Source organism: Heloderma suspectum, chromosome 17 (genome assembly GCF_057233095.1).
Source record: "Heloderma suspectum isolate Gila_16-S chromosome 17, 16-S_ref, whole genome shotgun sequence".
Taxonomy (NCBI): Eukaryota; Metazoa; Chordata; class Lepidosauria; order Squamata; family Helodermatidae; genus Heloderma; species Heloderma suspectum.
Window position 1 is genome coordinate 6894997 of NC_139474.1, and position 13628 is coordinate 6908624.

General features: G+C 49.1%; 1 protein-coding gene across 7 annotated transcripts in view; it reads right to left on the reverse strand.

The window, feature by feature from the left end:
- Positions 1–13628, reverse strand: part of RELA (RELA proto-oncogene, NF-kB subunit) — a 47094-nt gene that overhangs the window by 20060 nt on the left and 13406 nt on the right. For 5 of the 7 annotated variants that reach the window (XM_084824591.1, XM_084824589.1, XM_084824586.1 and 2 more), the window contains 4 exons: positions 9935–9976; positions 3538–3689; positions 1540–1688; positions 586–677 (listed from right to left, as the gene is read on the reverse strand). In XM_084824591.1, the coding sequence (XP_084680717.1) occupies positions 586–677; positions 1540–1688; positions 3538–3630 (334 nt within the window). In that variant the 5' untranslated portion in view covers positions 3631–3689; positions 9935–9976. The other 2 variants (XM_084824590.1, XM_084824592.1) reach the window with 2 other exon arrangements.

Consider the following 13628-nt stretch of genomic DNA (forward strand, 5'->3'; position numbering starts at 1 on the left):
GTGGTGTCTGCAGACCGCAACGTACCTGAAGACGCGTCTCTTCACACCCGCCAGACCCCCCCTGCCCCTCCTCATTTTTATTTCCATTCTAAAGCTTTTCAAAAAAAATGTAACTGGGAGGCTGCCAAGCAAAGCCCCTCCCAGCACCATCTTTATTTGGGTTCTCGAAAGAGTGGGTTTGTGTGTTTCGGAGCTCTGTCGCCACCTCCGCCTTGTGCTTCGGTTCTTGGGCAAGTTGACTCCCCGCCCCCTTTCAGCCTTGCCAGTTTGTCTTCAAAGAAATGAGGGTTTCGAGACCGGCCACACCTGCTGGGTTATCCACAGGCAAGCCCCCGCCCATGGCAGCCATTTTGTGAGAGCGCCCACAAAACCCAGTCAAAAGTCCAGATGTTCCTCCCGCCACCCCCACCAAACCAAACCAGGCTGGGGACTCTCAGGAACCATTGCCAGTCAAGATGGGTCCACCTGGACAAACTGTCTGACCTTGCCTAAGGTGGTTTGCCATGTTCTTAAAAAAGTACCCCCACCCCACCCTGCTGCCCATGTCACTTCCAAAGGTGAGCCCCTCCACTGGACCCCCCTCACCATTGAACGGGTTGTTGCTGGTTTCGATCCGCTTGGCCACAGCTTTGTCCAGGTCCCGTTTCCGTACACATTGGATCCCCAGGTTCTGGAAGCTGGGAAGGGGCACATGAACGGCAGGGGTCAGTGCGGAGAGAGCAGAACAGAGGGAACCGAGAAGGTGGATGGAAGGAAGGGAAGAGGAAAGGGAACAATTGGAGGAAAGAGACAAAGGGAAAGGGAGGCTCAGAGGGCGGCAACAAGGGAGAGAGCCTTTTCAGTGGTGGCTCCCCTTTTATGGAATAATCTCCCTGATGAGGCCTGCCTGACACAGACACTGTCATCTTTTTGGCGCCTGGTTAAAACTGCCCTCTTCTCTCAGGCACTTGGCAGCGTATGATGAGTCTCTTGATTGTCTCTGGCTGATAGTTTCAAATTGTTTTAGATACATGTTATTGTGTGCGTTATTGGTTTTATGTCGTTACATGAATGGTCTTTTATATTTTATAGAATGTATTTTAATGGTTTTTCATTTTCTGTGAACTGCCCAGAGAGCTTCGGCTATGGGGCAGTACAGAAATATAATCAATGAAATGAAATGTAAAGGGAAGATCTCCAAATCTTGCTTGCTGCCCTCCAGACCGGAGGTGGGGAGCCTCTTGCAGCCCGGGGGCTGCATCCCAGGGGTGGGCGTGGCTGAAGGCAAAAGAGGCGTGGCCAAAATACCAGCATGTTGCAGCTGAAAGCTCTTATTTGAAGCCTCAGGAGAGGTGCTTCAAGCTTTGAGAATGGGGGGAAAACTACATGAAAGCCAGGAAGCGACAAAATGCTTGGTGGTCAAGGGGAAGGGCTGTGGCCATCTGGCAAACCTCAGAGGGCCGGATTGGGACCCCAGGCCTGAGGTTTCCCCCCAACCCGTGCTCCAGACCCTCCTGGATGACGGGCGGAAAAGAGGAGCCCAGAGGCCTACGTTCCCACCTGTGGATGGAGCGCTCCGGTGACAGCTCGGCCTCGTAGAAGCCCTCCTTGCAGTCTTTCCCCACCAGGTCATGGGGATGGGGCCGGTGAGGGAGCTCCTTGGTCACCAGCGAGATGCGGACCTTGCCGGGACCCACGTAGTTATGGATCTGGGGGACAGAAGGCAGGAGAGCACGTGTGGGATCAGCCGGGGACTCCGCTTCTCGTCTGCCCCTTCCCCCAAAACTGGACTTCCCGGGCTGGCTGACTGTTCGCCACTCCTGCTGTTCTACAGCCAGTAAGATAACCAGGTCCACGGAGGTGTTAAGAACATGAGCACATCAGAAGGGCCCTCTTGGATCAGGCCAAGGGTCCATCCAGTCCAGCATTCTGCTCACACAGCGACCAACCAGCTGCCCACGGGAAAGCCACAAGCAGGACAAGAGTGCAACAGCACCCTCCCACCCAGGATCCCCAGCAACTGGTGCACATAGGCTCACTGCCTCTGGTACTGGAGGTAGCCTAGAGCCATCAGGACTAGTAGCCATCGAGAGCCTTCTCCTCCAGGAATTTGTCTACCCCGCCTTTTAAAGCCATCCAACGTGGTGCCATCGCTACGTCTTGTGGAAGCAAATTCCCTAGCTGAATTCTGCGCTGTGTGAAGACGGCCTTCCTTTGATCCGTCCTCAGCCTCCCACTGTTCAGCTCCACGGGATGACCCCTTCGGGTTCTGGTATTACAGGAGAAACATGACTCCCTCCACACCAGGCATAAGTGTGTACGCCTCTCTCACGTCTCCCTTTACTCGTCTTTTTCCCAAGCTAAACGATCCCAGCTGTTGTAACCTTTTCTCACAGGTGTGGGTTGCCGCCTCCCCCTCTCCCCACAACCTGTTTGGGGGCACATCAAAGCCCACACCCCCTCCCCAAAAGTAAGTGGAAAAGGAAACAGCTTTCTTACAGCTTCAAAAAGGAGAACAAAAACATGACTGTTCTAGTAAACTACTACATGTTGTACAGAATTGGCACGGCATTGGTCACCCCAACCTTGTGCCTTCCAGATGTGTTGGAATACAACTCCTGGCTGGGGGGTGCTGGGATCTGTAGTCCAACACATTTAGAGGGCACCAGGTGGCGAGGAGGGAAGGCAGAAATTCTGCTGTGAAGACCATCAGCTCCGAGCAGGAAATCCTCTGCTCAAAACACAGGTTGGTCGCAAAGAGGCCTTTGGCAAGCCGCTCCCTGGGGTTAACTGGCCGACCTTACAGGGCTGTTGTAAGGGAGGCTGGGACAAGTGAAGCAGAGCACCCCGGCATGACGTATTGATACATCGGCCTTGTTTCAGAGGTATCTCTGGTGAAAAGGATGAGGGGGCAAGGAATGGGGACAACCCTTGTCCGCAAGAGACCCTTCTCTGCTAGCCAGAACAAACAATACCTGGCCCGGATGTGCGAAAGGGCCACATTGCAGTGGTAGGCAGGGTGAAAATACCAAAAAGGCTGGCACATTGTAGATTAAAGGGTGCGATCTGATGCATGTTTAGACTGAAAAAAGTCCTACAACTCCCAATATCCCCCAGCCAGCATAGCTTAGGAAGCTGAGAACCGCCCTGAGAGCTTCGGCTATTGGGTGGTATAGAAGTGAAATTAAATAAATAAATTGTCCTTCCTGCTTCTCAGCTTCCTAAGCTCCTGAGACATCTTCCCAGTCCTCAGCCAGTCGCACAAAGGGAGTTGCATCCCCAGAGCCTATGTTAAGGTTTTAAAATCCCAGCCAAACCGACAACATCCCCTTCTCTCACAAACAGACTGAGGACATTCTGCCATGTTATACTCGCTAAGCAGTTGGAATGCTTGCGAACATTCCATGATATGATGCAATACAGTATCAACAAGAATAATTACTTACTTTAAAATGTGCAGCCCCAAGATTCCTGCCACCTCTCAATTCAGAAAAGCTTCCAAGTAACACTTTCCCCTGCCCCCCCATCTTGCTCAAGTACTCGGGGGACGGGACTAACCTTGATGGTGGGATGAGTCTTCGTTGTGTCTGTGCTACGCTCCCCAGGAATGGAGCCAGCCAAGCGCCCCTCACACTGGTAGCGGAAGCGCATGCCGCGCTGCTTAGGCTGTTCAATTATCTCCACGAAAGGAGTGTTGTTGGGGGCAGGGTCTTGAGGAAGAAAAAGAAGAAAATACATTAATATCAGTGAGACACAACCGCGCCCCAAACCAAAAACAGAAACCCTCGACAACTCTGTGCTTTTGAGATAATAACCAAGCCTGCAGTCGATATATGCGTGTAGTTCTCAAGATCCAGATAAAAAGAGCATGTTTAGTTTCTTTTCTTAATGACTGTGCAAGCTTTCAAGTTTATTTATTTATCTTTTATTTATTTAAAATATTTCTTGGCCGCCTTTCAGGGCAGAAGCCCTCCCAAGGAGGCTTACAACAAGAAAATACATAAAAACAGTTAAAATATTAAAAGTGATAAAAACATAAAAACAATAAAAGCCAGCAATTAAACCAACAATTAAAACCAACAATGATTGGAGCTGTCTAGAGAAATGGAGTTCTCTAGAACTTTTCATCAGGTTGGATGGTATTCATTCATTCATTTGTTATATTTATATACCACTCACTGTACATAATCCTCCTCCTCTCCATTTTATCTTCACAACAGCCTTGTGAGGTAGCCTAGGCTGTGAGTCAGTGACTGGCCCGAAGTCACCCACTGAGCTTCATGGCCAAGTGGGGATTTGAACCTGGGTCTCCCGAGTGCATCTTTATTTCTTAAAAACACACACACGTGCAAGACCTCCCCTCTGGTCCAGAATGTATGGCCTCCGCAACTGGAAAACCTGTCCCCAGTTAAAGCAGCACTCCTCTTTACCTTTGGTATTCAAACACAATGACCTATGTACCAAGGGGAGGGGGAGATAATCAATGCATGCTGTGAAAGACACATACATATATAAACAGTTGCTCATAACCCACGGGGGTTACAAAACAGCTACCGTAATTCTTGGCCTGGGGGGAAAAGCACAACTAAAACAGAGTGCCCCTGAGAACATGCAGAGTACCTTTTCTTCACCACTAAATAAGCACAACTGGGCCCACCCATCTGGGAGCAGGGCAGAAAGTGGTCCAGGTTAGTGTTGTGACTTCACTTAAAAAAACAAAAAAAAAGCAATTAATATCCCCCTACCCCTACGACGCAGCTATGATCCTTTTTCTCTCATTAGACCTGCCCAATTCTTTTAGATTCCCAGTAGACTCAGAGTTTAATCTGAGCCCCAGAACCGGTGTCCAAAGCCGGCACTCTGCTCTGAAACCTTGGCACAACGGGTGCCTTCGTGTACGTGCAGAGCTCCTTTCTCCACCATGTCACCCCCACGTACATCCCAGAAACCGCTTTGGGGATTTGGGGACGGGGGGCTCATGGTTTCTTTGGGGACTTGAGCCCCGGCTGCTCTCAGTTGCCTGTGTCAGTGTGTGCGCGTGGGGGGCGGGGGAGAGCAAAAGCAGCGAACGCATTCCTAACCGCTGACTGTATTTGCTTTCTTCATGAGAGGTTTAGAAGGAAAGCAGAATCTTTACTTCCATCTGTTTCAGCACTGTTGAGCCAAGCTAGGGTTTGAACACACACACACACACACACACACACACACACACACACAGAGTACTTAACTGGACAAATAAAAAGAGCTTGCCAATTTTCTTCCGGGCAGGGAAAGCAAGGAACGTCCCGAAAGTCACACGCGCACTCACATACATGATCTCTCCGGCTCCCCCTATCCCAGTCCAGGGTCTCCCATTCCCTCCCCGGGAGACCCGACACTTCCCTCCTGTGTCTGGAACCTGGGGATTTCCCGGATCCATGCTTTGAAGCAATATTGGAATTTTTCGTTCCTGCATGTGTCTGGTACAACCCACGATGAAGTCACAAGATGCAAGCCGGGTCCAGCAAAAACAGCCGAGGGTAGCCAGCTGTTCCCATTCTGCTGGGATGTGTCCCCCCCCCTTTACTTCACCTGCTGGCTTCGCTCGGTGCAAGAAGCAGGGCTCGAGTCACCTGTGATGCCCGCGACGTCTTTGCGTGGGCAAACGCAACAGCAGCAGCGCAAGGCGGAACAACCCGAAAGCTGAGAATCCACCCGTGACGGGGGAAATCCCCACGAGAGGGGAAGGCATACCTCTGGATCAGCAATCTCTCGCTCCCAGGACAGGGAATGTGGCACAAGGAAACTTCCCCACGTACACGCACCACCAGCCACAGAAACTCTGGGCCGCGGAGGACAGAAGCCAGTGTGGTGTAGCAGGTCAGGGCAAGGGAACTCCAGCTCCCATAACCCCAGCCAATGGATTCCAACTCCCATCAGCCCCAGCCAGCAATAATGGGCATCGGAGTCTGAGATCTCCTGGAGGACCCCAGCCTGGGGTTAGGGTGTCGGGATGAGGAACGGGCGGACCTGAGTTCAAAGCCCTACTCAGTTATTGAAACTCACTGGGTGACCACGGACTGATTGCTCACTGTTGGCCTAACCTACCTCGCAAGGTTGTTGTGAGGACGAAAAGGGGAGGAGAAGAACCGTGCACCCAGCCCTGAGTTCCTTGAAGGAAGGGAAGGATATAAAATGTAATAAGTAAAGAAGCCTTCAGGAAAAGAACAGATTCAATCAAATTCAGCCACGGTTGCCAATGGCTTCTTGCCATTTACTGCCACCCTCCTTTATGCCTCTGAACTCCTTAACCCCTTTAGCTCTACTGTCTCCTGGAATCGCCTCTTAACCTGCCCCAGGGCAGCCTTCCCCAATCTGGTGCCCTCCAAATGTGTGGGATTACAATTCCCTTCACCCACAGCCAGCATGGCCATTGGTTTTAATCCCAGTAAGACTGGACAATTTCCCCTCCCGCTTATGGGAGCCAGGCAGGGACACAAATATTCTGACAACTCTGTTCCGCTGCTGGAATGTTTGTGAACGTTCCATTACATCATGCAGTAGCTTAGCCAATCAGTGTCAGGAGCTTCACCATCACAAGCTGGAAGAAGCGTAACCTTCTGACTGTCAATCTGTTTTGCAGTTCAAAAGGTACAGGACCATCCTGTACCCACCTCCCCATGCATTAAGATCTTCAGATAAGTCCCTTCTCTGAGTACCATCACTAGAAAAAGTACAATAGGTGTACACAGAGGATAGGACTTTCTCAGTGGTGGCTCCCCGACACTGGAATACCCTCCTTAAGGAAGTCTGGCTCGTGCTGCCATTACAATAGTTCTGGTGCCAGGCATTCTAATTCACCCATGCATCTTAATTTGATTTTATTGCTTCCCCTTGAGGTTTCTACCATTTCAGCTCGATTGTTTACACGACGGTTATTTGTATTGCTTGATAGCGCTTCCCCCAACCTGGCACCCTCCAGATGTTTGGGACTACAACTCCATCAGCCACAGCCAGCATGGCCAGTGGTCAGGAATGCTGGTAGTTGCAGTCCAAAACACGGCTGCTTTATATTATTCCATTGTAATTTTGATACTTGTTTTGTCTTTTTCTTTATAAAAGTACATCGCCCCGGAATCCACTTGGATGAAAGTGGGGGCGGGGGTGAGAAATGTATAAAAATGAACAAATAAAATCGATCAGAGAGCATCCCAAGGACCATAGGATTCTCGGAGTCCCCCCTCCAAGGCCATAGATACTGCTCCAGATACCAGATACTGGTCTGGGAGGGAGGGAGCGTTCTGGCGGGTGGGAGGGGAGCGGCCAGATTATGACGAATCCTATGCCCTCCCCAGCCTCGCCAGCACCCCCCTTTAGATGGGCACAGAGGCCTGTCTAGAAGAAAAAGGAAACAAAAGGAGCGCAGAGAGGTGAAAATCACCTCCATCGCTCCTCCTCTTCCCAGCAGCAGCCTGGCAGGGCACTGGAATCACGGATGCCTCTGGATTCAGAGGCTTCCGTCTCATGAGGGTGCAACCTGGAGGCTGTGCTCCGCTGTGTTCTGTGCCAATCGCAGTTTCCAGACAGTCTTCAAGGGTAGCCCCAGGTCAAGAACATTACAGTAATCAAGCCTGGGCTTCACCCGAGCATTCTGAGGCTACATGTCACATTCACGGCGTCTGAAAAGGGAGCCACGGATCAGCCACGCTTCTGACTGGGGGAGCCCCAGGAATCCTTGGCAAAGATAGGCAGAGCTCCTTAACCAGCTCTTTCTCCCTAGACTTTCCCCCTCTCCCAAAGTTTAGGAACAATTGCTAAAGGAGAGATAAGAAAAGCAGAGAAAAGGGGCTGACAGCCCTGTGATCCCACTGCCCCGGTCTCTGAAGGGTGGCATAATATGGTCTCATCCATCAGCCAGGGGACCACTGAGGGGCTGCACCCCTTTCCTCCCAAGAAATAGCATCAGGGCAAGAGGGAGACCAACCTGGTCCATCCATCAGCCAGAAGTTGAACAGCTGCAGGAAGTTTGCTTTGCCCTTCCCTGCCAGAAAACCACCGACAAGAACTTTGCAACTAAAAACCGGTGTGTGAATTTGCTTTTTTTCCTCCTCCCTCCCAGTCCTTTTCCTTTTGTGTCATGCCTTCTAGATTGCAAACCTGAAGGCAGGCACTGCCTTACTGCTGACCTTTAAAACCCCTTTGGGGGGCTTTTCTGGCTGAAGAGCGAAGTAAAAATGCCTTAAATATACAACTAAATACATTTTGTATCCAGCCTCTAAGATTTAACTGCACGCGTATTAAGGAATAAACAAGTCTATTTACCTAACCCAAAATACCCAGTGATACATTTCATAACACATAATGATTTTTGTGTTCCCAAGTATCTAATCAAATCCACACAAGAATCTGACAACTTTAGAAGTTGCCATTCCTATTTGGGCGATGGTTTGCGATTTACACATTTTGAAACAAAAGCAAGCCAAAACAACATTAAAAAACAGACAACACCATATACACAGCTCTAGAGAGGTGGCTTCAAGGCCTTTCCATATTCTGAGCATTAATGGGAAATGGGTTTAAGAACCGCCCAGAGAGCTTCGGCTATTGGGTGGGATAGAAGTGAAATAAATAAATAAAATAAAAAGGACAATCAGTCACAGCCAGAGACCCAGGTAAATATCCTGCTACTATGTATTTTTTCTGCTGGAAATGTTCCACTCTTTGGAAATGCATTGTTTCAGAAAGTTAATTAGTAACACAATGAAGTCACATAATGGATGAACACAACAAACGTCCAATTGGACAACGGGAAAGGGTGCGACACTAATCAAAAGCAAAATCAATGCTATAGCTTTTCTCAAAGGGATTGTCCCTGGGAAACACAAATATTTACGGGCACAGCTCTTAAAGCATCGTAACACCAGTATAATAGTTTGATACCTTCTGGTTTTTATTTTCCTTAAATAAGAAAAGCGCATGCTCCTGGGTTATGCCATTCTAAAACTTAAGAACGTCGGAAGACTAAGAGTCCATCTAGTCCAGCATTCTCTTCGCACAGTGGCCAACCCACAGTCCACGGGAAACCCATAAGCAGGACATGAGTGCAACAGCACCCTCCTGCCCATGTTCCCCAGCAACTGGTGTAGGAAGACTGGAGGCAGCACATAGCCATGAGGACTAGTAGCCATCGACAGCCTTCTCCTCCAGGAATTTGTCCAGCCCCCTTTTAAAGCCATCCAAATTGGTGGCCATCACTACATCCAGTGGTAGCGTATTCTATACTTTGACTATGTGCTGTATGAAGTCCTTCCTTTTATCTGTCCTGAACCTCCCACCAATCAGCTTCATGGGATGAGTCCACCAGGTTCTACTATTCCAATAAAAATATGTTTCCAAGTAAAATTTTACATGTGTTTGAATATAACGTTTTACCCATAACAGGGCAATCCCCTACATGTTTACTCAGAAGTGAGTCCTACTGAGTTCAATGAGACTTACTCTCAGGTAGGTGTGAAAAGGATTACAACCTGAGCTCTTTATAAAATCTGACAAATCTGCCAAATTTGCAAATTGCCAAACAGTCAAATATTTCAGCTCAACACTTTTTTGGCTATTGGAATATGTAAAGATATTTACAGACCATGTAGAACACTATGGATAAAATCCAATATAATTCCTACCTAGAGTAGACCAATTGAAACGAATGGAACTTAATGCATTCATGACTAACCGAAGTCCCATTCATTTCAATGGGTCTACTCTAAGTAGGGCTTATGTTGGATTTTACCCCATACTTTTAAAAGTTTTGGCTTACTAAATTCAAATCAAACTAAAATGCTAGATCCATCAATTTAGGGCAGAGAAAACTATTTGGAGAAATCTCTCTCCCCGCAAACCCCTCTCACTTCAACATTTTCCGGCAAACCCACTTGACTGGTGACATTAGAATGACAGAGAGCCAGGACACAGCACTTACCTTGAAGACCCCAGTTTTGTTGAAAGATCAACGGAAGAAGATCTGAAGGAAGACAGAAAAGAAGCCGGGTTAGTATCTCTGGAGAGCAGGAAGCCAGAAAAGCTGCCTAGCAAAGAGATCACCGGGTCATCTATTTTCTGCACCGACTACTTTCTACACATGTTTTTGCTCCGGAATCTGTTTAGATGGTATACGAATGCTGTAAATAAATAGATAAGTCCTTTACACAGCTCTTCCTGGAGATGGCAGGAGCTGAACCTGGAACCCCTTGCATTCAAAGCAGGTGTTCCACCACTACATTATAATCCTTCCCTTAAAAAGTAAAATAAGATTCCAGTCCTCATGGTTCTAAATAAAGGGCTAATTCGAATGGCAGCCTTGGAAGCTAATTTCTATCAAATCAGACCACTGGTCCAGCTCGTGCAGTACCGTATTCACCAGTAATGACTTCCCCAACCACTGACCCCTTGGATTTTGTGCCGTTTTTCTCCCATTCTGAACGGATGAAATGCCTCCCCTAAGGCTTTCTTACTGGCAGTAGGAGCTTGAAGCTAAAATAGGCTGGTATTCTGACCCTGCCCTTTTTGCCCTTAGCTCTGCCCACCACTGGAATGTGGCCCCTGAAAGCATCTCTGGAACGGAATTTGGTTCTCGGCTGGAAAGAGGTTTTGTAGCCCTGGCTTAGTGGGGAATTCTTTCCTGATTCTTTTTAACTTACATTTAGACCACACCTTTGCTTTAACAGGCTCAGGGGGGCACAAACAATTCCCAACTTTAATCCTCATAACAACCTTGTGAGGTAGGTTAGTGTGGGAGATAGCGACCGGCCCAAGGTTACCTGATAAACTTCATGGACCAGCAGGGATTTGAGCCCAGGTATCCCTGGTCCGGGTCTGACACTCTAAGCCAGACTTCCTCAAACTCTTGCCCTCGAGATGCTTTGGACTTCAACTTCATCTGTCCCAGTCAGCATGGAAAACTGTCAGGAATCCTGGGAACTGTAGTGCGAAACAGCTGGAGGAGACCAGTTTGGGCAAGGCTGCTCTAACCACTAAACTGCACTGTTCTCTTGGGGCTGACTTGGGCGGCTCTTGGTGCCACTGTGAAATTTGGAGGAGGGCAGCTGGCAGCACAGCTGGATTCCACCCTTGGCATTTCTCCGCTGATTGTTCAAGAGCACAAGAACACCAGAGGAAGGGGACAGGCACCAGCCCTGCGGAGTGTCCCAACTGCAAGTGGGTCTCCAAGGCAAGGAAAGCAGCTCCCTCGAGGCTGGTGCTGCAGGACGGACAGGAGACGACGTGAAATAAAAAGCTGAAACTGCTGATGGTAAACAACACTAAGGAGAAAAGGAAAGGGGGAGGAAAAAAAAGATCAAGCGCTCGGACCACTCTATCCGAGGCTGTGGTTACACTGCGATTCTGCCGGAGCTCAGAAAAGGTGGCAAACGGGTGCTGAACTGAGCTTCCTGAGTGTGCAGGCTTTTAATTAAAAGCAAAAGAGTGAGCGAGAGAGACAGCCGCGCACACAAGTTTCTAGCCCTTGTGGTTGCAACAACAAGCTTCAGAGACAGCGAGCAAAGCCTGCTGATTTCTCAGGTGCCAGGAAAGTGGCCAAATACGACTTCCAGCGGCCCATCATTGCCTTTCCCATCTGCCAGAAAATAGTCAAAATCGGGGAGCTTATGCACGACCTCGAGCAATTTTTTTTAGCAGCATCCATTTATTCCAGTCGCGCTCTGTGCTCTTCTTGGTGTGACGTTTAGATAACCTGGGCACAGAATTCCAGGTTCTGCCATTCTCTCTGAAACACAGCTCCAGCGATACCTGCCATGAGGCAGCTGCTAAGTTAGAGAGCTGGGGCTTTCGCCATGGAAAACCCGAGTTCAAATCTGATTTCTTGATTTTGATTGATCCCCCGGCTTTCCACCCCAAAACCACAAAGGCCCTCAAAGCGGCACATAATAACAAAACCAAGATTAAAATAAAAACTAAGCTGAAACAATCACCTAAACAAAGAGACTAAAAATGCAATGAGAAGAAAGAAAAGTGGCACACTCAAGCCCATAGAAGCCCCTTCCACAACAGATCAGCTTAGATGCCAAATAAAGAAGTCTGCCTGACTGTGGCAGGGAGTTCCAAAGCCTGAGGAGCCACCACTGAGAAGGCCCTGTCTCATGACTCCACTAAATGTTCTTCCAACCAAGAAAGGCCCTCCCCAGAAAATCCTAAAACCTGCTCAGCTCCCCAGAAAATCTTAAAACCTGCAAAGCTTCAGGCTGACAGGAGCAAGTCACTTTCTCTCCACCAGAGACAGCTGTTGCAAGGAGGGAGAACATCACAAATTTTTAAGGTGCATATACGCATCCCCCCCCCCCCGATCTGCCTCGTGGGATTAATCATAGAATCATAGGATAGCAGGGTTGGGAGGGGCCTACAAGACCATCGAGTCCAACCCCCTGCTCAATGCAGGAATCCAAGTAAGAGCATCCCCGACAGATGGCTGTCCAGCCTCGTCTTGAACGCCTCCAGGGTGGGACAGCCCACCACCTCCCTAGGTCATCGGTTCCGTTGTCGTATCACTCTAACAGTCGGGAAGTTTTTCCTGATGTTCAGCCGGAATCTGGCTTCCTGTCACTTGAGCCCATGATTCCGTGTCCTGCACCCTGGGAGGATCGAGAAGAGATCCTGGCCTTCCTCTCTGTGACAACCTTTCAAGTCCTTGAAGAGCGCGATCCTCTCTCCCCTCAGTCTTCTCATCTCAAGGCTAAACATGCCCAGTTCTTTCAGTTTCTCTTGATAGGGCTTTGTTTCCAGTCCGCTGATCACCTTTGTTGCCCTCCTCTGAACCCTCTCCAGCTTGTCTGCATCCTTCTTAAAGTGCAGTGCCCAGAACTGGACCCAGTAATTAAGATGAGGCCCAACCGGTGCTGACTAGAGGGGAACTAGTACTTCCCGGGATTTGGAAGCTATGCTTCTATTAATGCAGCCCAATGCAGGATACTAACGCTTCAGGCACCTGATGAAACAGGCTTCAGTCCATGAAACCGTCTGCCATTATAAAGCTATCGGTTGTTGGGGGGATGTTTTGAACCCCCAAACAGACTAACACATATGCTTCACTGAACCGTTTCATAAATCAGCCACGACACTCATCTTGTGCACGCTGGAGCTTTGTAGAGTCGCTATACCGCGGGCATTTTGGTCCCTCTGTTTAACGTCTCCCTCCTAGGCATATATATCTGTCATCTTAGGATAAAGGCACTTCATGCAATTGGACCTGAAGGGCTCAAACCCAAGAAAGCGGGCTTATTTTACCGTTTATTTATTTAGAACAAGGGTGAGCAACCCACAGCTCCATCCACCCCACCGGTAAACACTGCTGTGGCAAAAGTGCAATTAGGGTGGTTCGCCACTGAAAACAAGCCAAATTGGGGTGTTTTAGCCTTCCGGGGTGGTTCGCCGCTGAAAACCGCCGGCAAACCGCCAATTTCTTTTCCCGCTGCTGCATTCAGCAATGTGGTGGTGGCAGACGAAAACAGCCCACAGGGTGTGTGTGTGTTGGGGGGGGGGGCAAAATGGGCCCTGAAGTTCTCCACCTGTCATTTAGTTCATTTCTATCCCGCCTTTCTTCCACAGGGCCCAAAGCAGTGTACGTGGTTCTCGTCCTACAACAACCCTGTGAGGTAGGCCAG